General features: G+C 49.0%; 1 protein-coding gene and 1 non-coding gene across 7 annotated transcripts in view; both read right to left on the reverse strand.

The window, feature by feature from the left end:
• Nucleotides 1-26,721, reverse strand: part of MTMR9 (myotubularin related protein 9) — a 115,626-nt gene that overhangs the window by 76,765 nt on the left and 12,140 nt on the right. For 4 of the 6 annotated variants that reach the window (XM_089327197.1, XM_089327199.1, XM_089327200.1 and 1 more), the window contains exon 2: nt 7,029-7,164. In XM_089327197.1, coding sequence (XP_089183323.1) covers nt 7,029-7,164 — 136 coding nt within the window. Of the gene's footprint in view, nt 1-2,372; nt 2,932-7,028; nt 7,165-26,721 lie in introns of those variants that run through there. The other 2 variants (XM_008248953.5, XM_089327201.1) reach the window with 2 other exon arrangements.
• LOC127490473 (U1 spliceosomal RNA) lies at nt 8,052-8,215 on the reverse strand. Its single transcript, XR_007918420.3, has one exon. It is a non-coding gene; the product is annotated as a U1 spliceosomal RNA (small nuclear RNA).

Here is a 26,721-nt window from a genome sequence, read left to right on the forward strand (position 1 = left end):
ACTTTGTCATGTCTCCACACATATTGAAAGGTGTACAACTTATGCCCCTATGAAGCCTAGCATCAAGCAAATGCTAAGTGAATATGAAGAAATTAATGAGTGAAAAGTAACCACAGAAGGAGGTCAATCTGAGGGGGGGGGGAACAGTTGAAGCTGATGATCACGGAGACACAATAATTCATATTCCACGGCACCTATGACAGCCAGTACTCGGTTCTTTTATTCCCTACGTGCCTATATGCCCAGCCACAGTTAAGTGTTATGAAGGAGATAAAAAAAAACATTAAATGGGAATACTGACTGCAAAGAGCCAATACATATGTAACCATTAAAATGCATGTTTGAATATACTTGCAAAAAAGGTGTAATTAAAGAGCCATAGGATTTCAAGGTGAGGGGAATTACTTACAGTAGTTAACAAATTAATAGACTCTGTTAAGGAGCTGGTTAAAATGCATATTGATAGATGCATAACAGTTAGATGATAACCTATTAACCCCTGAAAGATTAGAATTGTATTATAGGGCCGGCACTGTAGCACAGCAGGTTAAAGCCCCAGGCTGCGGCTCCAGAATCTCTGGTTCAAGTCCCAGCTGCTCTACTTCCAGTCCAGCTCCCTGCTGGTGCATCTGGGAAAGCAGTAGAGGATGGCCCAAGTTCTTGGGCCCTTCACCCACATGGGAGACCCAGAGGAGCCTTCTGGCTTCGGATCAGCTCCACTCCAATTGTTGCAGTCATTTAGAGGTGGATCAACAGATGGAGGACCTCTTTGTCTCTCCCTCTCTGTAACTCTTTGAAATAAATAAATCTTTGAAAAAAAGAGAACTGTATTGTACTTATCTTGGTATCTTTTTTTTTTTTAATAAAGATTTATTATTTATTTGAAAGTCAGTTACACAGAGAGAGGAGAGGCAGAGAGAGTGGTCTTCCATCCGATGGTTCACTCCCCAGTTGGCTGCAACAGCCAGAGCTGCACCAATCCAAAGCCAGGAGCTTCTTCTGGGTCTCCCACACAGGTGCAGGGGCCCAAGGACTTGGGCCATCTTCTACTACTTTCCCAGGCCACAGAAGAGAGCTGGATCGGAAGTGGAGCAGCTGGGACTAGAACCGGTGCCCATAAGAGATGCCAGAGCTTCAGGCCAGGGCGTTAACCCGCTGCACCACAGCACCAGCTCCTATCTTGGTGTCTTTAATGCTTCACAGATTGTAACATAAAGTCATTGGATAAATGTTTAACAAATTTGGGAGGAGCAAGGTATTTCCGCAGAAGGAAAAGGTCAGTAAAAATACAGAGAATGCAGGACATAAAAGAGCAGCAATAAATAGCAAGGACTGACTAGCAAAAAGGGCTTAGGAGGAGAAACACAGAAAGAGTTCATGAAAAGGAATAGGAGGAAATAAGGGGAAAGATCAGGGCCAGCCTTGAATGCAAATGGAGACCACTGAGAACTCTCACACAGCTAAAGGTCGCTTGAGGAGTCTAGTAAGAACCTGTGCTTGAAAGGATCAAGCAAGCAATCTGCCACTGCTTCCCCCAAACTGCTTGCAATTCTATTAGAAGTGGTTTTATTTTAAGGCCTATTTTACAGGAGTCTTAATATTCACATTCTCCTGTGAGGCAACAGAAAAAGTTATCATTCATTCACACTTTAGTGTAAACTGGATAACCCATTTGCCTTCTTGCTAGGGCACACAGAGCCACTAGGGAGAGGAATTTTGAGGCAGGTGGACATGTAATTTTGAATTTGAGACATTGCCTTGGAATTGCAGAGGAGGGAGGGAGGGAGTGGGAGAGAGGAGGTGCTAATTAGTTCATTATTTTCATTAAAAGCCAACCCTCTTTTCAAAAGCAGAACCGAAACATGAAACAGAAGACATCATAACCTCCTCGCGTGTGAGGCTAAATTGATGATCCACAAGGTAAGAAATACGATAAAATTACATTTTTGAGGGCAGGCAGAATCATCTCACAGCACACAAACCTTCAAAACTACAGTCTGTTCTTTGAGTTTTCCTCCAAAATAGTAAGGATTGTACCTAAATCATTACCAAATCACAACTGCATGAGCTGTGATTGATAACCAATAAGGATGCAGGAAAGATGCAGCAAGAAGAAACGTAAAGACACTGAAGATCTATTCACACGGTGTTATTCACCAACGCCGATCATCAGAATGACAATAAGCACCCGATAACCCCGAATCCTCCAACCACATTTAATGGAAACGCAAAACCGGAATCCAAGCCAGAGACAGCTCATTCTGCCAGCTGCTTGGGCGACGGGAGCGAGGAAAAGCCCCGATAGCTTTTGCTGGGCATCCACGGCACGACCCCCGGTTCTCTGCGGGATGAGGAGTGGGGTGGGCACTCACCGCTTGTCAATGGCGTCGATGTTTGAATGAAGGAGCCACAGCTCCTCCGTGTTGTCCTGCCGGGAGGACAGGATCAGGTGGTGGCCTGTCAGACACAGGGTCCCCTCCACGGCTGGATAGAAAGGCCGGTGCAGCACCACGTTGTCCACCCGCGGGGTCTTAATCAGCTCCGCAAACTCCATGCCCCCCAGCGGCAGGAACCAGGGGACTGCGGAGCCCCGGCAGCGTGAGGAGGTTACAGCCGCAGAGCTGCAAATGACCCAGCGCTGGGCTGGCCGGAGGGGCGGGGACCGGGGCGGGAAGCCGGGCCCCGCCCCAGGCTGGGGTGGGCACCGCCTCTGGCCGAGGGAAGAACGCGGCTTGGGGCTGTGGCTGGGCCAGGTCTGGGTGTGTCTCCCGCAGGTCCTTGTCAACCAGGACCAAGACGGGCCTCGGGCCTCGCAGTCGCCTCCGCCGCCTGAGCACCCAGGGTAGAAGGGGGAGGCCGCTTTAGGGCCAGCTTCCAAGCCCGAGCCGCTGGGGACTCCTGGCGGAAGTGGCTGCTCCCCTAGAACAACTCCGGGCGGAAGTGCCGGAACCGGAAACTCGCAAGCCAGGGAAGTCGTACTGGAAGTAGGTTCTTGCGTAGGTCCGGTTGTTACGCCTCGGGCAACACAACCGGACTTGAAGATTTATGTTCCTATCCGGAGAAAGCTTTTCTTTACCTCCCCGCCCTCGCATGGCACCTCTGTACCTCTCCAAATACTCCTCATCAAAAAAGGCCCAGGAAGAAGGGAGGACAAGAGGTCCTGCCTTCTCCCTGGGTGGTATTCTCTCCAAGGGCTCTTAGAGGGTGGATAAATTGTGGCGATTTTCATGCAGCCCTCTTGAAGAGATGTCAGGTATGGGATTGAATCTGTGATTGTGACCTAGGAGAAGCTGTCAGGTCTAAGGAAGAGATGCAGGGACCTTGAATAAGACATAACAAGGATTCGGACGCCTGTGAGAGTGCCCTCAGTGAGCATAGACGCAATGCACCGAAGCGGAACTACAGTGACCTGCTGGAGGCCACCCAGTTAATCTGTAGCAGAGCCGGCATGTCTCTCCAGATATACGAAATCCAAAAACATTGGTGCGCTGGTCAGCAGCACACACCTCCCTAAGTACAATCCACCTTAACTTTGTTCCCAGACACCTGAATTAGGTAGGAAATTTATTCAAACAATGTCTCCTTGCTGTCCCTCCCCCCTTTAAACTGATCTTTCATCTGAACTGTTGACTTCATTAGCCTTTGGAGTCTTCACTTATTGTAGTGCCCAAGAACAGCAAATTGACAAAGTGTCAGTATTCACAGCCTCTCACATCACTCAACACTTGTCCCTGCTTTTGTCTTTGGCCTTCCTAAAGTTCCCTTCTTAAAAAAAAAAAAAAAAAACAAGGTTTTTAATCCCTAAGGGTCCAGTTTACAGTTTATCTCATTTCTCTTCATAAGAAAAATAGGCGCTAAAAGTGAAGGGGAGCTGAGGGAAATGAAATGATTTGTAACACTATTTTCTTACACTGGAACTTTTGTCTTCCTTTATGTAGTTCATCCTAACAGTTATTTCTAGAGTGAAGAAATGGGGAAAAGTTTTACAGAAAAGATACCATTTGTAAAGAAGGCTTTGAAATGAATAAGGTTTATACTCTGAATGCAATGTGGTTTAGATGTCCAATTTAATAATATTTCCTAGAGGTGGAGAAAAGTCTCCAGTAATTATATGACCTTTTTATTTTAGTTTTCTTGAAAATAGCCAATGAAAAGATCATGATGCCTTTAAGTTCAAAATGTTTAAAGCCACAAACCTCTTGCTTATGAGAGGAAATTATCTTCACTGGATTGTTGTTATGAAACACTAGAAACTATTAAATGATTACATCTAATGTGAGTCAAAGTTCAAAGCATGGAGAGAGAGCTGTTGGAAACAAAAACCCAGTAGTACAGATCAAGTATGGAGGGTGAAAACAGAATTTTACCTTACCATACAGACAGTAGATGGCAGTGGAGTTCAACAGTAATGGGATCGGCTTCTGCTCTATTAAATAGTTCAGTGAAGTTATAGCCAAACATTATTGTTGAAACTAACTCAATATGAGTCTCTGAGGATTCTGATAATCCAAATGTGATGGCAGCATTTATAATGCATCAGTACTTTCCTTAAGATGCTATTGTTCTTACTATTCAGAGCTAACACAATGGCACCGACATAATCAATGAGATGCGAGTCTATTGAATAGTTAGCTTGTATTAGGCACTGACTTGGTCATCGGCACTGGGGGGAAGGGGTGGAAACTGCAGATTTGAAAGAACCCTTGTCCTCAAGCAGTAGTAGCTAGTTTGGGGAGGCTAACCCCAAAAAGTGAGCAAAAAGATGATGACCAAGTGCTAACTTCTGAAGTATGGATTTATTTTCTTGGCCTTTTATTTCCTTGCTAGGCCTTGCGTAACCATTAGAAACTCAGGAAACTTGAAAGAAATTTGAAGAAAGCAAGATATTAACTTCCAGAAGTAGCAGGAGCATGTGAGACAGAGAAGACGCTGCCTGTGTGTGCTTTGATGAACAGCTAGCCTCCAGGGGCTTTGCTGTTACATGTTGACTGTAGGCAGCTAACCAAACCCAGTAGCCTCATACCCCATCTTTCTTGTGTCCTCCCTCCCCTTCATTTCCCAGCCAAATAAATCATGAAATTGTTTTTCTGTCTTTTAGTATCTTTGAATCGCTCTATACCAAGGTCACTGCTTTAGCTCAGATCACCACTATTTCTCACTTATTTAACAGGAATAGGTTTTGTTCAACTTTTTAAAAATTTGGGGCCAGTGCTGTGGCCTAGCAAGTAAAGATGCTTCCTATAGTGCCAGCACCCCATAGGGTGCCAATTCAAATACCAGCTGCTCCACTTTTGATCCAGCTCTCTAATATGGCCTGTGAAAGCAGTAGAAGATGGCCCAAGCCTTTGGGCCCCTGCCCCTGCATGGAAGACCAGGCAGAATCTCCTGGCTTCTAATCAGCCCAGCTCTGGCTGTTGTGGCAATTTGGGGAGTAAACCAACAGGTGGAAGATATTTTTCTCTCTCTGCCTTTGCCTCTCCAACTCTGCCTTTCAAATAAATAAACAAATCTTTTTTAAAAAAAACTTTTAAAATTTAAGATACAAGGAGAGCTCTTATCTGCTGGTTCACTCCTCAAATGCCCACAATGGCTGGGGCTGGGCCAGAACCAAATCTAGGAACTAAATCCTGGTAAAGCTAATACCTACAATGCCAGCATCCCAAGTTCAACTCCTGGCTGCTTTACTTCCCGATCCCTGCTAGTGATGTGCCTGGAAGCCATGGGGGATGGCCTGAGGGCTTGGGCCCCTGCACCTGCTTGGGAGACTCAAATGAAGATCCTGGCTCCTGGCCCAGCCCCAGATGCCACAGCAATTTGGGGAGTGAAGCAACGGATGGAAGATTCTAACTCTTTCAAATAAATATTGTAAAAATTCAGAAAGCAGTGTTTTAATTCTCTGTCACGTCTGCCTGGTATATACCATCCTCACCTTCCTCCCGGTACTGCCTCCCCTCATCCACTGCCATCCTTCAGACTTCATCTCAGGTGTCATTGGCTCTTGGGAGTCTTCTGATTTTCCCCACAACGGTAGGCTCCACATTTTACAGGCTCAACAACATCATGAGATGATAATAACTCAAGCTTATTGTGGGTTTAACTTTGTATTCTAGACAGGAAGCTAAATGTTGTACAAGTATAGTTTCATGTACTCCTTCCATAATGGTCTGATACTGGTATTATGGACTGAACTGTGACCCCTCCAAATACATGATGAGTTAAAGTCCTCACCCTCACAGAACCACAGAATATGACTATAATTAGAGATAAGGTCTTTAAATGAGATAAGGTCATTTAAATGAGGTCCTAAGGGTGGGCTCTAATCCAATATGATGAGTCTTCTTAAAGAAGAAGTTAAGACCAAGATACACAGAGAAATCCGTAATATAAAAGTGCAAGGAGCAAGTCAAGCTCATCCACAAGCCAAGGAGAGAAGTCTCAGAGGAGACCAACCCTGCCAACACCTGGGTCTTGGATTTCTGGCTTCCAGAATTGTGAGGAACTAAATTTCTGGGGTTGAAACCATTCAGTCTGTGAGACTTTGTTATGGCAACCCTAGCAAACTAATACAGTTCCTTCTTCATCTCCTCTTACCAAGGAAGAAACTGAGGTGCAGAGAACTTAGTGACTTTTCCCAGGCCAAACAGTGTATGCGTCAGGGTTCTCCAGAGAGACAGAACCAATGGGCTACATATATAGATATAGGGAAGGGGATTTCTTAGAGAATTAGATCACGTGATTACAGCAGCTGAGAAGTCCCAGAAAAGGTTGTCTGTGAGATGGAGACCTTGGGATACTGTCTCATGGCTCAGTCCAACTCCAACTTTCCTAGAGAAACCAATGGTATGACTAAGTTCCAGGCTGAGAGCCAGACTACCCAGGGAGGGGGCCGCTGGTGTAAGTCCTGGAGTTCTGATGTCCAAGGCAGGAGACGAATGACCATGTCCCAGCTCTGAGAGGGTGGGGAGGGTGACTGGTTCAGCTGCTGCATTGGTTCTTTGCATGCCCTCGATTGATCGGATGGTGCTCACCTGTGTCGATGGTAGATCTTCTCCATCCAGTCCGCTCAGACTCACACGCCAGCCTCCTCTGGAGACACCCTCACAAACATCCAGCAAGACACTTTTCCAGGCTTCAAGGTATTCCTTCATCCGCACAAGCTGACACCTGGAAGTAACCAACATGGGCGGCAATAAGCCGTCCAGCTCCAGACCCAAGCAGAGAAGTAGATTCTGTGATCTTTACCACTGTGGTCTAACACACTCTGGTTTCTCTGATTCTACCACTGAATAAACTGCCTCAAAAGAGACCCGTCGCATGCCCATGACATCCCCTAGACAGCTAGCTCCTCGAATGCAGAATGCCCAGTACATATGTACAGTACCTGTACCTGATAGCCTCTCAATGTATTGGTTGACTAGATACCCAGCATTTACCTAATGTGATCCACACTCTCCTGGGCCAATCTGAATGACTTTAGCTACTATTGCAGATATTTATAGCAGCAGTATTGTCAGACAGTAGAGAAAAGGTTGTATTACATTATTCCCACTTGCAGATGAGAACATTAAAGCAGATAAGAGGGACAAGGATACCAATAATCTCTTTGCTTGGTCAATGTGGTAGAGTTTACAAAATGTTTTCAAACGTACTTCCACATATGACTCTGTCCATGATCTGGTAGTATAGATAAAACAGATATTGTTCCCAGTTCAGAGAAGGATTAACAGAGGCTCAAAGGGATAGGGAAATTCTTTCAATAACAAAACCAAGCAGAGAGGCAGAAACCCAAAGGCATTTTCCAGTCCAAGGTCCAAGCTACTGCTATCACAGTACTTTAAACTCTCACTACTTTTGTCTGTTAAGAATCTGAACTTTGGACAGAAGATGACAGCCTTTTGAAACTGAGCAAATGAGGACAAAGACTTCATTGCACACAGCAACAAAAGGAAGGTCTGGAGACAATAGAATGGATGGGTCTTTGTGTCCCCTAGCCACATTTCCAGTGCCTGGGTCCTGTGTCTTAGTCACTAATCCACTTCATTTTTTTTTTCCAGGGGAAAGTGCGAACGCAGTCCCCTACTACCACAAACTATGCGGTTGAGTTTCCCGCGTTTGGGGGAATCACAGGGGTCAGCGCATCCGGAGTGCAATGGACAAGCCTCGCCCTGGGAAAACCACCTTCATGATCATGGTATCTCCCCTGCCAGGTAAGTATAATCCACTTCATTTTTTAGACAAAGCATGAGAATAGGAAGCAGGCACCTTAGAAAAAATTGACAAAGTGGAAGAAAGAGGGACTATAGTGTTTTGTATGTAAGAAAGTCACTCTGGGGCTGGTGCTGTGGCATAGCAGGCTAAGCTTCTGCCTGTGGAGTCAGCATCCCATATGGGCACCGGTTCAAGTCCCAGCTGCTCCTCTTCTGATCCAGTTCTCTGCCATGGCCTGGGAAAGCAGTCAAGTATAGCCCAGATACTTGGACCCTTTCACCTGAATGGGAGACCTGGAAGAAGCTCTTGGCTCCTGGCTTCGGATCTGCCCAGCTCTGGCCATTGCAGCCATTTGGGAAGTGAACCAGCTATGGAAGATCTTTCCATCTCTCCCTCTCTAACTCTGCCTCTCAAATAAAATCTTTAAAAAAAGGAAAGAAAATCACTGTGAAAATAATTGCTCAAAGAATCAGTTGGTGGATGGAACTAGAATTGTACAGGGAGAGCGTGATGAAGCATTGGTGGCTGCCCAGGCTCTCATCTCCTTGCAGTCTTGGGCCCTCTGTCCTTGGTTTCCTTGGGAGCTGGTTTGGTATTCCTGCCAGTATAGTGGCCTTGGGATATTTAGACTGCTCCACGGCAGGTGTGAGTGTCAAGAGCGAGTATTCCCAGTAGAAGCTGCATTGCCTTCCATGACACATGACACAGGCTCTGATGTCACATACTGTCACTCCCACCATGCAGTTAACAAAGCCCACCCAACTTCAAGATGACACAGAGCCCAGCTCTCAGTAGGATCAATGTTTAAAAATTTGTACTGGAGGAATCCTGCTGAGAGTGGGAAACAGGTACGACACATTGTCAGCTAGAGAGAAGGGTAGAGGGGATATATGGAAACAGAACACTTTTCTAGCAAAGCGCTTTTCGACGCATAGCCATAATAAAATGAACTCAGAATATGCAATTACACTGAATTAAACACAATTAAATGAAGAGACCTGTCTACAAGAAAGAGCTAATTAAGAAGTGGGAAAATTAATGAGGTGGTAATGTCAACAATGATAATGTAGTGACTACTGTGGGGGTTTATTTGTCACTGAACTGAAGCCAGGGTCAGTGTCCAGTTGAGAAGCAGTAGCCTCTCACACCTCCCCAGCTCCACATCTCTTCTTCCTCTACACTATTCCAACGAACTTTTACACGTAAGTTTAAATGTAACAGTTTTATTTTCAACCTTCCCCTTTACCGGACCATGACGACCCTGGCCACTCCTTGTCTTTCCTCCACTGTCCTTTCTTTTCCCTTCTTCCATCTCTCTGCTCCCAGAGAGAATTATCTTGAGAGCACAGATCTCCGAGTAGCACCCACAGAAGTAATTACAAGGAGACGAGTGTCCCCTTGTGATAGATACGTGGTGGTCATCACCACGGGCAGTGGGAACAGTGCGATCGCCAGGCGTCTTGTGTCCTTGATGTGATACCAGGAGGTGCACGTCTCCTGGCACTGGAGGCCTGGCCCTCAGGGTGGCTGCAGAGAGGAGGTGGAATCTTTAAGAGGCGAGGCGAGGCATGGTGGGAGGCGGTTAGGTCGTTGGAGGCCCACATTCAGAATGGAATAATGCAGCTCCCGTGGGACCACAGGAGAGCTCAGCTCCCACGAGAGCGAGTTGTTGTAGAGGAGTAAGCCTGGCCCTGAATCCCTCCCATCACCTTTGCTGCCATGTGGTCCCTTTTGCACAGGCCTGTTCCATTTCTGAGTCTCTGCCATGTCATGGTGACACAGCCAAGGGGGCCCCCCACGGGTGGCCAAACTGACGAAGTTGCCCATTCTTGGGCCTTCAGACTGCAGAACTGGGAGCTAAATAAGCCTCTTTTCTTTCTGAGTACCCAGCTTCAGGATTTCATTGTCGTGACACAAAGGGAATGAAGACACCCGGATGTGCTCCAACCCAGCGCACTCATCTCTAGTCTAAGCATGAGGGGACCATCAGATCCATCCAGGGAGCAGCATCTTCCACAGGAAGCTACACCCTGCTAAGACTCCAAGGTGGAAAACAAAAGCAAAGGCCAGGAGGACCACGTGCAAAGCATGCAGCTTGATGAAATCCTCAATTGGGAAGAAAATGTCGCGAAACACATTTGGGGGAAATGAACGTGGACTGGCACACTTATTGAGTTAGAGTGGACTTAATCTTAGGTGGGATGTTGATGATGCAGTTATGTCAGCCTATGTCCTTTTTCTCCAGATGTTTAAAGCTGAAATATTTAAAGAACTGTCAATGTCTGAAGCTTGCTTAAAATTGTTTCCTCCCAAAAATATATACGTCAGTTTATTAGGTGTGTGTATACATAAATGCATTTATTAGTTACACACACATACACAGAGAACAAACGTGTGACAAACTGTTGATAATTGGTTAATTTAGGTGGAGAGTTTTTTAATGTTTGTTGTATTATTCTTTCAACTTTTTTGCAGAGTTTTTTGTTTGTTTGTTTGTTTTTGACAGGCAGAGTTAAACAGTGAGAGAGAGAGACAGAGAGAAAGGTCTTCCTTCTGTTGGTTCACCCCCAAAATGGACGCTAGGGCCACAGGCCGGCGTGCTGCGCCGATCTGAAGCCAGGAGCCAGGTGCTTCCTCCTGGTCTCCCATGCGGGTGCAGGGCCCAAGGACTTGGGCCATCCTCCACTGCCGTCCCAGGCCACAGCAGAGAGCTGGGCTGGAAGAGCAGCAACCGGGACAAGAACCGGGGTGCAGGCCGGCGCTGCGGCTCACTAGGCTAATCCTCCGCCTAGCGGCGCCGGCACACCGGGTTCTAGTCCCGGTCGGGGCGCCGGATTCTGTCCCGGTTGCCCCTCTTCCAGGCCAGCTCTCTGCTGTGGCCAGGGAGTGCAGTGGAGGATGGCCCAAGTGCTTGGGCCCTGCACCCCATGGGAGACCAGGAGAAGCACCTGGCTCCTGGCTTCAGATCCTATATGGGTGCCAGTTCACTCCCCAGATGGCCGCAATGGCCAGAGCTGCACCGATACAAAGCCAGGAGCTTCCTCCAGGTCTCCCATGCAGATGCAGGGGCCAAAGGACTTGGGCCACCTTCCACTCCTATCCCAGGCCACAGCAGAGAGCTGGATGGGAAGAGGAGCAGCCAGGACTAGAACCAGTGCCCATATGGGATGCCGGTGCTTCAGGCCAGGGCTTTAACCCGCTGCACCACAGGACCGGCCCCAAGAAAAGCTTTTTCTTAATATGTAGAAAATGCACATTATAAAAAAAACTCTACATGGATTTCAAAGAACTTGCACTTGAATAAATTAGACTAATTTTGCACTAAAATAAGAGGCAGTTCTCAAAAGAATACAATGACATGAAAAATGACAAACATAAAAGAAAGCTCAGTATCACTAGCCATTAGGGAAACACAGACCAAGCCACAGGAGATATTGCCTCCCTCCTGTCAGAATGACTTATCAAAAACAGAGTAACACCTGCTGGTCAGCATGCGGAGAAAGGAGAACTCCTACCCTGTTGGTGGGGATGGAAGTTAGTGCTGTCACTGTGGAAGACGGTGTGGGGACTGCTTAGAAACTAGACGTGGAACTGCCATTTGATCCAGCAATCATCCCTCTACTGGGTCTGTATCCCCAAGACGTGCATTAGTTGTTATCAGGGAGACACGAACTCATTGCCTGAAGCAGCATCGCTCATAGTAGCCAAAATGTGGACTCAACCAAGGTGTCCGCCGTCAGATGGATAAAGAAAATGTGATATATACACCAACTGTGTGTGTGTGTGTGCATGTGGGCCCACGCACATGATATACCATTCAGCTACAAAAAGAATGAAATCCTGTCATGTGTAGCAAACTAAATGAAACTGAAGGACATTGTGGCGAGAGAGGTAAAACAAATGCCATATGTTCTCTTACAGGAACGAGCTAAATTAAAAACTAAAACTAACAACAAAAACTAATGTGAGGCAGGTGCCGCAGTTCAATAGGCTAATCCTCCACCTGTGGCACCAGCACACCAGGTTCTAGTCCCGGTCGGGCACCGGATTCTGTCCCAGTTGCCCCTCTTCCAGGCCAGCTCTCTGCTGTGGCCCGGGAGTGCAGTGGAGGATGGCCCAAGTGCTTGGGCCCTGCACCCATGGGAGACCAGGAGAAGCACCTGGCTCCTGCCTTCAGATCAGCGTAGTGCGCCGGCCGCAGCACACCAGCTGTGGCAGCCATTGGAGAGTGAACCAACGGCAAAAGGAAGACCTTTCTCTCTCTCTCACTGTCCACTCTGCCTGTCAAAAAAAAAAAAAAAAAAAACACAATGTGAACACAGGATGTTGATTACTATGATTACTAGAGGCTGGGAGAGATAAAAGGAGTTTAAATTTAAAAAAACAGGGGGGACTGAGTGTGGTTCATTATTTGTAACAAACACACTAACATGAGATGCCTTAGGGGATGTGGAGAGAGGGGTATATGGAAACTCCTTGTGTGACTACCTCATAGTGTTCCTTTTGTAAATTTAAAACTATTCTGAAAAAATAACATTTAAAAAGATTCATGGAAGGTAGAATTAGAAGAACACTGGACTTGCTGCAGAACATTTGGGAACTGATGCTGCGGCTGTCCATCTTCCTTGGGTGCAGAGTGGATGTCAGGCCATCTCCCTGAAATTGGCGGATATGCAAACCCTGCACCGGCCAGATTCACTCCACGGCCTTCCAAGCTGAGCCTGCCGTGCAGCATTTCTGCAAAACAGCTCCCTCCTTCCAAATCCACAAACCTCCAGTCACGGAAGCACAGTGGAGTCATTTCTCCTGTCCCTTACTGGGGACTTAGAGGACTGGCACCACAGAGCAGGGTGGGGAGTCAACAGGCAGAGAGCCTACCTTGTTCTGAGCCAGGGTGACGACACAAGACCTTCCCAGTACATATACCGTACACCCATCAAATCACGTTAATTAGCATTTCGTTTGTTTTGTGTGTGTGTGTATGTGTGTGTGTGTGTGTTTGGACAGGCAGAGTGGACAGTGAGAGAGAGAGACAAAGAGAAAGGTCTTCCTTTGCTGCTGGTTCACCCTCCAATGGCCGCCACAGCTGGCGCGCTGTGGCCGGTGCACCACGCTGACCCGATGGCAGGAGCCAGGTACTTCTCCTGGTCTCCCATGGGGTGCAGGGCCCAAGCACTTGGGTCATCCTCCACTGTACTCCCTGGCCACAGCAGAGAGCTGGCCTGGAAGAGGGACAACCGGGACAGAATCTGGCGCCCCGACCGGGACTAGAACCCGGTGTGCCAGCACTGCAAGGCAGAGGATTAGCCTAGTGAGCCGCGCGCCGGCTATTTTTTTTTTTTTTGACAATTAATTAGCATTTCCATCTCATCATTCTTTTTTTGTTTGGAGCCTTTGAGCTCCTCTGTTCTGCATCTTAAAGATCCTAAATCGCAACAGAGACAGAGGCCCTGCCCGCCTCGATTGCCTGTCAGAGAAATGGCTTCCGGGTCCTTCAGAGAGAACTGAAGGATGCGCACACCCCAGAGACCAAGGCAGGAGCACAGTTGTAAGCCCTTCGTGGTAAACACTCTAAGAAAGCGGAGGTTAGGAGTCTACAGCAGGTGTTGGCTAGAACAAACAGTGAATTTCCTGACAGCTTTAAGGGTTTTGTCAAGCAGGCACTTAAAGGGGAGGTACAGTCACCCCAGAGATCCAGCACTGAACTTGAGCTATTAGAAACCATGTTTCATGAATTGAAGTTTGTGTATCTTAAATATTTCTGGGTAAAAAAAAAAAAAATCCTGTTAGTGTTGGTTCAAGTCTGTGTGAGAGAGAGAGAGAGAGGGAGAGGGGAGAAATGGCACATTAAAAGATTTTGATGGTGGGGGCATACGTTCTGCACAGTGGTTAGGACACTGCCTGGGACAACACACCCCGTATCTACAGGCCTGCATTTGAGTCCCAGCCTCCTGCTAAAGCACACCCTGGGAGGCAGCGGGCGATGGTTCAAGCCATGGGGCCCTGCTAAGCACAAGTGTGATCAGAGATCCTGGCTTCAGCCTGGCCCAGCCTTGAGTGCTGCGGGCACTTGGGAAATGAACCAGCAGATGGAAGATCTCTCTTGGCATTTCAAGTAAATGAATGAATAAGTAAATATCTACTTAGGGATTTGGTGGGCCATCCGGCAAGGTGCAGAGGTGGTCTCCCCAGCTCGCTCCCAGACTGCTTTGGCTTCAGAACCTGGTCCTCAGTTTCTGCACCCCCTGGGGATTACCCTGTTGTCGCTCCCCGTCTTCGTGGAGGAACGACACAGGACCCTGCGCTGTTCTTTCGTCTGCTCGGCCCTCCCCGGGTTTGCTGCTGGTTCTTCCCGGGTTGGCTACTGTCCCTTCCACCTCCGTGGAAGGGCAGTTCCCCCTGGCCACATTCCCCACTTCCGCGGGGGAGCGGCACACCGCCGGCCGGCTTTCTCGGGGGCTGCACAGGTGTTCCTTCAGCTACATGTTCCCCTTAGATGTTCCTGGTGCATGCCGTCTCTCTCCTCCTTTATAGTCCTCCTCCGCCAATCCCAACTCGGCTGCCCACACGCCGAGTACGCTGCTCTCCAATCAGGAGCAAGTCCTACAGTTTATTGGTTGAACTGGAGGCAGCTGTGCGGAAGCTGTTTACTTCTCTCCCAGCGCCATATTGTGGGAGAGCAGATGCATAGAATAAGTCTTAATTCCAGTAACTCAGTCCAGTCCGGGCTGCTCCCCACACCCTGTGTCCGTTTTCTATTGCTATACAAACCACCTGAAGCCAGGCGCTACCTAAGGAACAGAGGTTGACTTAACTGGCAGTTCTGGAGGAGCAGGAAGGAGGCCCCAGCACCTGCTCAGCTCTGGTGAGGGCGGCACCATGGGCAGCATGACAACTGTGGCAGTGAGTGGGGCAGGAAGAGACCACGTGGTAAGATGGAAGATCAGACAGGGCCTCGGGGACCAGGCTCGCTCTTTCCCAACAACTCACTCTCCCGAGAATGAGCCCAGGGTTTGACAAAAACGACCTTAACACTTCCCAAGAGCAGCACCCGCAGCTCACCACCTACTTGACCCCAACTCTCAAAGATTCCGAACCTCACCACAGTGGGGACCCTGCCTTCAGCACAGGAACTCCTGGGGGACGAACCACACCCAAGCCAAAGCCCCTCAGCAGTGAGAGCAGATTAAAGATGACTATAGGCAGCCATTTGTAGACAGGTGTGCAAAAACACTTACATCAGTGTTTCCTGCAGAGATACGGAGAAGCATGTGGATTCTTGGGCCCCGGCCCCAAACTACTGGGTCAGGATCTTGGGGGGGTTAAGCTCTCTGGGTGACTCTGAAGCTGCAGATGCCAGGATGCAGTGGGTGCTCAATACACAGCACCCAGCACCAGTATGGGCTGGAGAAGGTGCGAAATCAACAGTTACTGAACGTTTGCTATGTGCCAGGCCCCTGACATACTGTGTATTCTTTTAAAAAGATTTATTTGAAAGTTAGAGTTACAGAGAGAGAAGGTGAGGCAGAGACAGACAGAGAGAGGTCTTCCGTCCAATAGTTCACTCCAACTGACTGCAACGGCTGGAGCTGTGCAGATCCGAAGCCAGGAGCTTCTTCCGGGTCTCCCACACAGGTTCTGGGACCCAAAGACCTGGGCCATCCTCCACCACTTTCCCAGGCCATAGCAGAGAGCTGGATCGGAAGTGGAGCAGCTGGGACTTGAACTGGCATGGCATCCATATGGGATGCCAGCACCACAAGCAGCTGCTTTACACGCTACACCACAATGCCAACCCCTGTATGTGTTTTTAACAGCTGTTATAACCAATTACTACAAACTTGGCAATTATTCTGGGGGGTCAAAAACCTGAAGCTACTGTCACTGGGCCAACACTGCGCAGTCTTCCCAGCGGCCCTGTGGGGAGAGCCTTTCTTTGCCTGCTGTGCCTTCTAGAGCTGCGGTCCATGGCTTTTGGTCCCTTCCTCCAGCTTGAAAGCATCTCACTGCCGCGGCCATGCCAGCTTCTTTCTGTAGTCTACTTCCCTTTGTCTCTTAAGGATACCTAGGATTGCATTTAGGGCTTACCAGATTATCCCAAGACCCTTAATTTCATCACACCGGCAAAGACTCCTTCACTGCAAAAGTTTATGTCCACAGGTTCCAGGGATTATGACCTGGATAACTGTAGGGCCACACTCAGCCTACCACATACACCTTACCTTATTTAATCCTCAAAACAATACTACGAAGTGGCTCATATTATTCCAGGACTAAAAGAGCTTGAAAGGACTTGTCCCAGCCCACACAGCTGGTACAGGACTTACACTGTGAACCTGAGGTCGCCAGATGTTAGGACCTGTGATCTCCCCACTGCGTGAGATTGCACTGCAAGGTCTCTCAAAGGAATCCCATCCGTCAAAGCCTGAGTCTTTCAAGTGCCGGAGTCGACCACTAAAATGTCCTCACATAAAGCTGTTCTCAGTTCCTCTCCCGAATCCAGACCAGAAAGCTTCCACTTCTGCATCTGAGTTATTTAGAAAACAATATATAGACAGGGAGAAGGCAGATCCTTGCCAAATGCTTTGGAGCTCTTTGAAAAGACAGGCTATTGCCAAATAGCCCTTGCCCCTCCCCCCTTTTCTTTTTCTTTTTCCTTTTTTTTTTTTTTAAGATTTATTTTATTTGAAAGAGTTACAGAGAGGCAGAGGCAGAGACATATAGAGAGAGTCTTCCATCTTCTGCTTCACTCCCCAGATAGTTGCAACGCTGGAGCTGAGCCAATTCAAAGCCAGGAGCTTCGTCCAGATCTGCCACACAGGTGCAGGGGCCCAAGCACTTGGGCGATCTTTCACTGATTTCTCAGGCCATCAGCAGGAAAGTGGATAGGAAGTGGAGCAGCCAGGTCTGAAACTACCCATATGGGATGCCAGCACTGCAAGCCGCAGCTTTGCCTGCTATGCCACAGCCCTGCCCCAGCCCATTCCTGAAATAAGAGTAACTTCTGGGGCCAGGGCTGGCGCAGTAACTTCTAAAGCCTGCAGTGCCATGGGCACTGGTTCAGATCCCAGCTGCTCTACTTCTGATCCAGCTCCCTGCTAATGTTCCTGGGAAAGCATCAGAGGATGGCCCAAAGCCTTGGGCCCCTGCACCCACGTAGGAGACCCATAAGAAGCTCCAGGCTACTGGCTACCCAGCTCCAACTGTTGTGACCATTTGGGGAGTGAACCAGCAGATGGAAAACCTTACTCTGCTTCTGCCTCTCTGTGACTCTGCCTTTCAAATAAATAAAAATGAATTTTAAAAAAGTAACTTCTTAAAGTTAGAGGCCCTATTGTGGTCTCACATTTTAAGTTAAAAAAAAGAAAAGAAAAATTACTTGATAAAAACACCTAGACTGGGGCCTGCACTGTGACACAGTGCGTTAACTCCCTGGCCTGAAGCGCTGGCATCCCATTATGGGCACTGGTTCGAGACCCAGCTGCTTCACTTCCAATCCAGCTCTCTGCTGTGGCCTGGGAAAGCAGTAGAAGATGACCCAAGTCCTCAGGCCCCTGCACCCACATGGGAGACCTGGAAGAAGCTCCTGGCTTTGGATCGGCACAGCTCTGGCCGTTGTGACCAACTGGGGCGTAAACCAGCGGATGGAAGACCTCCCTCTCTGCCCCTCCTCTCTCTGTGTAACTCTTTCAAATAAGTAAATAAATCTTAAACACACACACACACACACACACACACACCCCTAGACTTGGACCTTGAAGGCAGACTGGAAAATCCTCCCCTTTCTTGTTAGATGACATCTCTGAAACAACTATTACTCTGGGAGATCAGTGCACAGATCAAAACATGGAAGGAATGAAGATCTATCTTAACAGTGACTACAGGGGCCGGCACTGTGGCATAGTAGGATAAGCCTCTGTCTGCAGCGCCAGCATCCCAAATGGGCACCAGTTCAGGTCCCAGCTGCTCCATTTCTGATCCAGCTCCCTCCTAAAAGACTGGGAAAAGGCCAGCGCTGCGGCTCACTAGGCTAATCCTCCGCCTTGCGACGCCGGCACACTGGGTTCTAGTCCCGGTTGGGGCGCCCGATTCTGTCCCGGTTGCCCCTCTTCCAGGCCAGCTCTCTGCTGTGGCCAGGGAGTGCAGTGGAGGATGGCCCAGGTGCTTGGGCCCTGCACCCCATGGGAGACCAGGAGAAGTACCTGGCTCCTGCCATCGGATCAGCGCGGTGCGCCGGCCGCAGCGCGCCAGCCGTGGCGGCCATTGGAGGGTGAACCAACGGCAAAGGAAGACCTTTCTCTCTGACTCTCTCACTGTCCACTCTGCCTGTCAAAAAAAAAAAAAAAAAAAAAAAGACTGTGTCGCTCCCCTTCTTCGTGGAGGAACGACACAGGACCCTGCGCTGTTCTTTTGTCTGCTCGGCCCTCCCCGGGTTTGCTGCTGGTTCTTCCCGGGTTGGCTACTATCCCTTCCACCTCCGTGGAAGGGCAGTTCCCCCTGGCCACATTCCCCACTTCCGCAGGGGAGCGGCACACCGCCGGCCGGCTCTCTCGGGGGCTGCACAGGTGTTCCTTCAGCTACATGTTCCCCTTAGATGTTCCTGGTGCATGCCGTCTCTCTCCTCCTTTATAGTCCTCCTCCGCCAATCCCAACTCGGCTGCCCACACGCCGAGTACGCTGCTCTCCTCCAATCAGGAGCAAGTCCTACAGTTTATTGGTTGAACTGGAGGCAGCTGTGCGGAAGCTGTTTACTTCTCTCCCAGCGCTATATTGTGGGAGAGCAGATGCATAGAATAAGTCTTAATTCCAGTAACTCAGTCCAGTCCGGGCTGCTCCCCACAGATCCCCCTTTCTTTTTATTTTTTGGCGTTGATACGCGCCTGTCTTCGGTGTCCCGCGGCACACACTCTGCTCTACTTGCTAGAGTTGCCACAGGTTCTTACAAGTCCTATCAATCAGGCAAACCGAATCCGGGTCCTCTCTTCGCCATGTCGTGAGGAGGTTTTTAGGCGCTGATGTGTGCCTGTGTTCGGTGCCCTGCAGCGCATGCTCTGCTCTGCCTGCAGGGGCTTACAAGCCCTAACAATCAGGCAAACCGAATCCAAGCCTTCTCATTGCCGTATTGTGGGGGAGACTTATTAGTGTTGGTTCGTGCCTATCTTCAGTGACCTGCAGCTCATACTCTGGTCGAGCTGCTTGCTGGTGCTTACCGCCTTAATCAGGCAGACCGAATCCAAGCCTCCTAATTGCTGTATTGTGGGGAGGCCTTACTGATGTTAATTCGTGCCTGTCTTCAGTGACCTGCGGCGCATAAGCTGCTAGCCGCCGCAGGTGCTCATCGCCTCACTAAATCAGGCAGACCGAATCCAAGCTCTCACATTGTAGTATTGTGGGGAGGCCTTTCTCTTTCTCTATTTCTCTATCTCCGGGCATTCCTATCTCTCCCATTCCACTTCTATCTTCCAGCATTCCTATTTCTCTCACTTTACTTCTAAACTTCTATTTCTCTTATCCCTGCAGCTTCCCGGCGCCTCGCCCTGCCGGCAGCTTCACGGCTCCGCGCGGCTTCCCGGCGCCTCGCCCCGCCAACGGGCTCCGCCCCGAGGCTGCTTCTCGGCGCCTCGCCGGCTCTGAGCCGCTTCAGCCCACGCCTCTTTCATCTGCGCGGCTTGGCTTTGCGCGCACACTCCGCAGTCTCGCACTTAACCCTTTCGCGTCTGAACCACGGCCTCGCGCCAGCCCCGCGTTCCCTATCTATTCACGCCCCGTGCTCTCTCTGCACGCGGCGGCTTCCGCGAGTCACACAGCGTAGCTTGCGTCTCCACCACTAGCATTCAATCCAAGTTCCCCGGGCTAGCCTGGCGAATTCAACCCAGCATACGTCTCCGCCCCATGATTTGGCTTCCCGTCCTTTGCTCCCCGGGCTAATCAGACGGATCCCAATCTGGCTTACGTTTCAGCTTCTGGTTTTAACTTTTCGCCCCCTATTCCCGGGCTAACTTGAGAATCCCAAAATGGCTTTCGTTTCCGCCTTGGCCTGCCCCCCGCGGCTTCAATTTCCCTAACATTTTTCTCTACCCGGTATGTTTCCCCAAACTTTCCTCCAACGATATTCCTCCCTCATTTCTCCTGGCCTCTCCCCACAGTCCGCGTCCGAGTCTGTTTGTTCTAGCTTTCACTTTCGCTTTCGACCTTAGAGATTTCTCCCAGCTTCCCCCCCGTAGTCCGTATCTGAGTCTATGCCTAGGCTTTCAATAACTTCTTCCGGCACCTTTTTCGTCCGGCTTTTCCCTAGGCTATTTGCTAGTCTCTCTCTCCAGTAATTTCCCACTTCTTCCCGTTTCTTCCCTCCTAAGTTTCCTATCCGTCCTAGGTTTCCTATCCGAGTCACGGCACCATTATGTCGCTCCCCCTCTTCGTGGAGGAACGACACAGGACCCTGCGCTGTTCTTTTGTCTGCTCGGCCCTCCCCGGGTTTGCTGCTGGTTCTTCCCGGGTTGGCTACTATCCCTTCCACCTCCGTGGAAGGGCAGTTCCCCCTGGCCACATTCCCCACTTCCGCAGGGGAGCGGCACACCGCCGGCCGGCTCTCTCGGGGGCTGCACAGGTGTTCCTTCAGCTACATGTTCCCCTTAGATGTTCCTGGTGCATGCCGTCTCTCTCCTCCTTTATAGTCCTCCTCCGCCAATCCCAACTCGGCTGCCCACACGCCGAGTACGCTGCTCTCCTCCAATCAGGAGCAAGTCCTACAGTTTATTGGTTGAACTGGAGGCAGCTGTGCGGAAGCTGTTTACTTCTCTCCCAGCGCTATATTGTGGGAGAGCAGATGCATAGAATAAGTCTTAATTCCAGTAACTCAGTCCAGTCTGGGCTGCTCCCCACAAGACTGGGAAAAAAGCAGAAGGGACTTGGACCTTGCTCTACATGGGAGACCTGGAAGAAGCTCCTGGCTTCAGATCAGTTGAGCTCTAACCATTGCAGCTGTTTGGTTAGTGAACCAGCAGATCGAAGACCTCTCATTCTCTGTAACTCTGCCTCACAAAAATAAGTCTTTAATTAAAAAGGAGTGGTCAGGAGTATGCAGTCATCAGAATGTAAGTTAGACTCTGGGTACATCTGACAATGCTCTATAAACAAACAAGGTGGAGACAAACATAAGGAACTTCTTAGTAAAGTCAAAAAAGTTTCCAGGTTTTGCAGTAGAAAAGCAAAAATAGTCTATTAGGATTTCTATCATATAGATATACCTTAGCCCTGATATTATATTGTGATATTTCTATCATGATAAAATAGCATCCTCAAAAGCTAAGAGCAAATTTTCCATTCTGTTCTGAGGGTATTGAGGACTGCTAGAGCTGGAAGTTTTAGCCTTTAAATAGGAGACAGTACTACTCAGCATTCTCTTTCACTGGGCCACATGTTATTTTAAATCTCTTTAACCAAGTCACTTTTGGGATCTGGTCAAGGGAGTATTTACTTAACACACATTTGATACTTCAAACAACTAGGACAGTTCTTCAAAGTTGATTGTCATGGGACTTATCCTGGAGTTCTAAGTTTCTGTATTTAGATGGAATTGAATTTAAGGATCAATTATTCAACACTTATTCTCCTGTCTTAGATTAACTTTACTGGGCTCAAGCACCGTTCAACAATCCTAAGACTTTCCCATCATCCTAATCCCAGTCCTGTTTGAGCTCCACCTGGAAAAGTCACACATAAGACATGAACACTAGAAGATACTTACAGACACAACGGGCAAAGCTTGTGCCCGAAAAGAAAGGAAGTGCAGTGAATGAAATACCGTAAAGGAAAACAGGAGTGGCGCTGTGGCATAGTGAGTTAAGCTGCCGCCTGAAGTGCCGGCATCCCATATGGGTTTCCCTGGCTGTTTCACTTCCAATCCAGCTCTCTGCTATGACCTGGGAAAGCAGTAGAGGATTACCCAAGTCCTTGCACCCCTGCACCCATGTGGGAGACCCAGAAAAAGCTCCTGGATCCTGGCTTCGGATTGGCGTAGCTCCGGCCATTGTAGCTAATTGGGGAGTGAAACAGTGGATGGAAGACCTCTCTCTGCCTCTATTTCTGCATACTTCTTTCAAATAAGTATATCTTTAAAAAAAAAATGGCTTGTCAACTACAAATTAAATATTCAAGATGATAGACTATGTATTTTTTAAAAGATTTATTTATTTGAAAGTCAGAGTTACACAGAGAGAGGAGAGGCAGAGAGAGGGGGAGGGGTCCTTCATCCGATGGCTCACTCCCCAATTGGCCACAATGGCTGGAGCTGCACCGATCTGAAGCCAGGAACCAGGAGCTTATTCCAGGTCTCCCACGTGGGTGCAGGGGCTCAAGGACTTGGGACATCTTCCACAGCTCTCCCAGGCCATTAGCAGAGAGCTGGATTGGAAGTAGAGCAGCTGGGTCTCGAAGTGGTATCCACATGGGACGCCGGCACTTCAGGCCAGGCCGTTAACCCACTGTGCCACAGCTCCCACCCCTAGTCTATGTATTGAGACATGAAACAAGTCACAAAATACATTAAAAAAAAAAAAACCTGTTATTGTCAAGGTCCAGTTCTTGAGCCATCACTGCTGCCTCCCAGGGTCAGCATTAGCAGGAATCTGGGGTCAGGACCCATGGCTGCATATTGAACCCAGGTATTCTAATATACCACGTGGGCAACTTTATTTTATTTGAAAGAGTTACAGAAAGAGGTAGAGACAGAGACAGAGAGAGACAGAGAGGTCTCCCATCCGCTGGTTCACTCCCTAAATACAACAGCCAGAGCCAGGCAGATTGGAAGCCAGGAGCTTCTTCTGGATCTTCCATGTGAGTGCATGGGCCCAAGCACTTGGTCCATCCCCCATCACTTTCCCAGGTGCATTAGCAGGGAACTGGATCAGAAGTGGAGCAGCCAGGACTCGAACCAGTGCCCATATGGGATGCTGCAGGTGGGGGCTTTAACCCGTTGCACCACAGAGCTAGCCTCTCATATGGGCATCTTAACCACCAGCTCAAACACTCATCTCTCAACATTTTACAAACAATAAATTATTAAATACATAGCTGACCTGCCATAAAGGAGAAGGCTCAAAGGCCCCAAATAAAGGACAACATGAACTCAAGGGTATGGGCTAGGATATTGGAACAGACGCTAATGGAGGAACATCTGCTATCTCTGAGGCCCCTGCCTATTCCATTTGCATGCCTTGGTTGATGGGGAAAGGAGACAGAGTCAAGTGCCCACCCAGTCGAGGAGAGGAAAGGGTAGTCGAGTGCCTACCCAGGTGGGACGTTGGATTGGAGAGCTTTCCCCACATGGCAGGGACCTGGAAGGCCATGCCTAATTAGGTAATCGAGGAAATAAAAAGAATCCTCCCTTTATAAAGGAGACAGTAAGGAGATCTGTCCACCTTGATTTTACCCTCAGTGAAGAGGAGAAAGATATAGTTAAGAATTTGTACTTTACTGACACAAGTTTAAGGCCAGAATTTATCTAAGAATTCTAGAAACACCAAACTGTAGTTGAACGACAACCTGGTTTGCTAATATATCAGGTACCTGCAAAAGCAAACGTCAGTCTGCTGTTGAGGAATGGACAGACTTAAGGAATTAGCACCTATGGGGTTCTACAGTACATAGTCTTACTATAGCAAGTGTTAAGACATGAGAAGAAGCAAGTCCCATGAACAGGAGTTCAGGGGAAAAGAGAAACAGAAGACTGAAGATACTGGAATAGAAAGTAAAACCAACATGTTAAAATAGCTGAAGAAGTAAAAGTGGGTGTTAGAATATCTTGGGAATAAATAAGGAATCCTGCAAGTTTACAAGCACTAAGATCTGCTATGATCCATACTTAACCAGTAGTACTGGACAGAAAACCCCAGAACACCTGCTGAACTGACCACAAAGATACACTAAGATCTGGCCACAAGGTTGTAAGTAACGTTCAGACAACATAATTCATATAAACATAACAACCTAAGTCTACCCTAAAAATCCTTACCCAGGATCCTCAGGGAATCTGTTAACTGTCCACTAGGCTAACCACAAGATGCCAAGGAGGCTTAACTCTGTTTCCCCTTTAACAAAGATCACCCATTACTCAGAGCTGGCCTCTCAATTCCCGACCAGGGCTTCGTGCCCGCCCACCCCCTCACCCAAGGCCACAGCTGAGAGTCTGTGCTGTCGCGCAACCGCGAACCGGCGAGCTCTCGCTTGGCGTGAAGATGGAACTGGACCGGGAGATTGCCGTATCTGAGCGCCAAGTACGTGAGAATTCTGCAGGAGCACAGGAGCTCCCAGGTCTGGAGGCTGCGAGTCTGGGATTCAGCTCACAACAATTATACTGTGTGTACTTTGTAGGAATTTGAAATTTTCCACAGCAAATTTTTAAAGAGAGTTTGCCATTTCTCTAGAACACTTCAAACAACAGCAAAATGTACACACCCATCAAGGGTTCGCAGATCATTCTTCAGGATAAACGTTAGGCTATGTTATAAAACAACTCCGCCGGCGCCGCGGCTCACTAAGCTAATCCTCCGCCTTGCGACGCCGGCACACTGGGTTCTAGTCCTGGTCGGGGCACCGGATTCTGTCCCGGTTGCCCCTCTTCCAGGCCAGCTCTCTGCTGTGGCCAGGGAGTGCAGTGGAGGATGGCCCAAGTGCTTGGGCCCTGCACCCCATAGGAGACCAGGATAAGTACCTGGCTCCTGCCATCGGATCAGCGCGGTGCACCGGCCGCAGCGCGCCAGCCGGGGTGGCCATTGGAGGGTGAACCAATGGCAAAGGAAGACCTTTCTCTCTGTCTCTCTCTCTCACTGTCCACTCTGCCTGTTAAAAAACTCCCTTCCTGTCCCAAATTATAAAGGATTGAAATAGTACTTGGGGCTGTACTTGGGGCTGGCTCTGTGGCTCACTTGGTTAATCCTCCACCTGCGGCGCCTGCATGGGCGCCAGGTTCTAGTCCCGGCTGCTCCTCTTCCAGTCCAGCTCTCTGCTGTGGCCCAGGGGGACAGTGGAGGATGGCCCAAGTGCTTGGGCCCCTGCACCTGCGTGGGAGACCAGGAAGAGGCACCTGGCTCCTGGCTTCAGATCGGCACAGCGTGCTGGCCATAGTGGCCATTTGGGGGTGAACCAACAGAAGGAAGACCTTTCTCTCTGTCTATAACTCTACCTGTCAAATTAAAAAAAAAATAGTACAATGTACGTCCCCCTATCTCAATGGAATTAAACTAGAAGTTGGAAAGTAATTTGGGAAACTCAAAGTATGTAGAAATTAAACATATTCCTGAATAGGCAATGGATCAAAGGAGAAATCAAAGTGGAAATTAGAAAATACTTTGCGATAAATGAGAACGAAAACGCAATAAACCAAATCTTGTGGAATTCAGCTAAAGAGGCACCCAGGAAACTCACAGCTCTGGATGCCTGGATTTGAGAAGAAAAAGGGCTGGGTGTTTGGCCCTGTTTAACACTGCAGTTAGGATGACCACATTGTACATCCGAGTGCCTGGGTTCAATTCCCAGCCCTTCCTGATGTGTACCCTGGGAGGCAACAGGGATGACCCATGGAGCTGAGTACCTGCCACTCACATGGGAGACCTGGGTTGAGCTCCCTCCCAGCTGCCAACTTCAGGACCCACCCCACAGTCACCGCAAGCTCTCTGCTATGGTCTGAGAAAGCAGTGGAGGATGGCCAAGTCCTTGGACCCCTGTACCCACGTGGGAAGACCCAGAGGAAGCTCCAGGCTCCTGGCTTTGGATGGGTATGGCTCCAGTTCTGGCCCACTGGGGAGTGAACCAGTGGATTGAAGACTTCTATCTCTGCCTCTCCTTCTCTAACTCTGACTTTTTTTTTTTTTTTTTTTTTTTTTTTTTTTTGACAGGCAGAGGGGACAGTGAGAGAGAGAGACAGAGAGAAAGGTCTTCCTTTGCCGTTGGTTCACCCTCCAATGGCCGCCGCGGCCGGCGCGCTGTGGCTGGCGCACCGCACTGATCCGAAAACAGGAGCCAGCTGCTTCTCCTGGTCTCCCATGGGGTGCAGGGCCCAAGCACTTGGGCCATCCTCCACTGCATTCCCTGGCCACAGCAGAGAGCTGGCCTGGAAGAGGGGCAACCGGGACAGAATCCGGCGCCCCGACCGGGACTAGAACCCGGTGTGCTGGCGCCACAAGGCGGAGGATTAGCCTATTGAGCCACAGCGCTGGCTAACTCCGACTTTCAAATAGCATAAAAGTCTTTTATGCTTCAAGGGACACTTTTTTAAATAAAAAAAAAAAGATTTGAAAAACAGAGTTACATAGAGGCAGAGGCAGAGATAGAAAGAGAGGTCTTCCATCCGCTGGTTCACTCTCCACGTGGCTGCAACAGCTGGAGCTGCACCGATCCAAAGCCAGGAGCTTCTTCCAGGTCTCCCACACAGGTACAGGGTTCCAGGGACTTGGGCCATCTTCTACTGCTTTCCCAGGCCATAGCAGAGAGCTGGATCAGAAGTGGAGCAGCCAG

This window comes from Oryctolagus cuniculus, chromosome 2 (assembly GCF_051225735.1).
Source record: "Oryctolagus cuniculus isolate XC-2025 breed Fujian yellow rabbit chromosome 2, ASM5122573v1, whole genome shotgun sequence".
NCBI lineage: Eukaryota > Metazoa > Chordata > Mammalia > Lagomorpha > Leporidae > Oryctolagus > Oryctolagus cuniculus.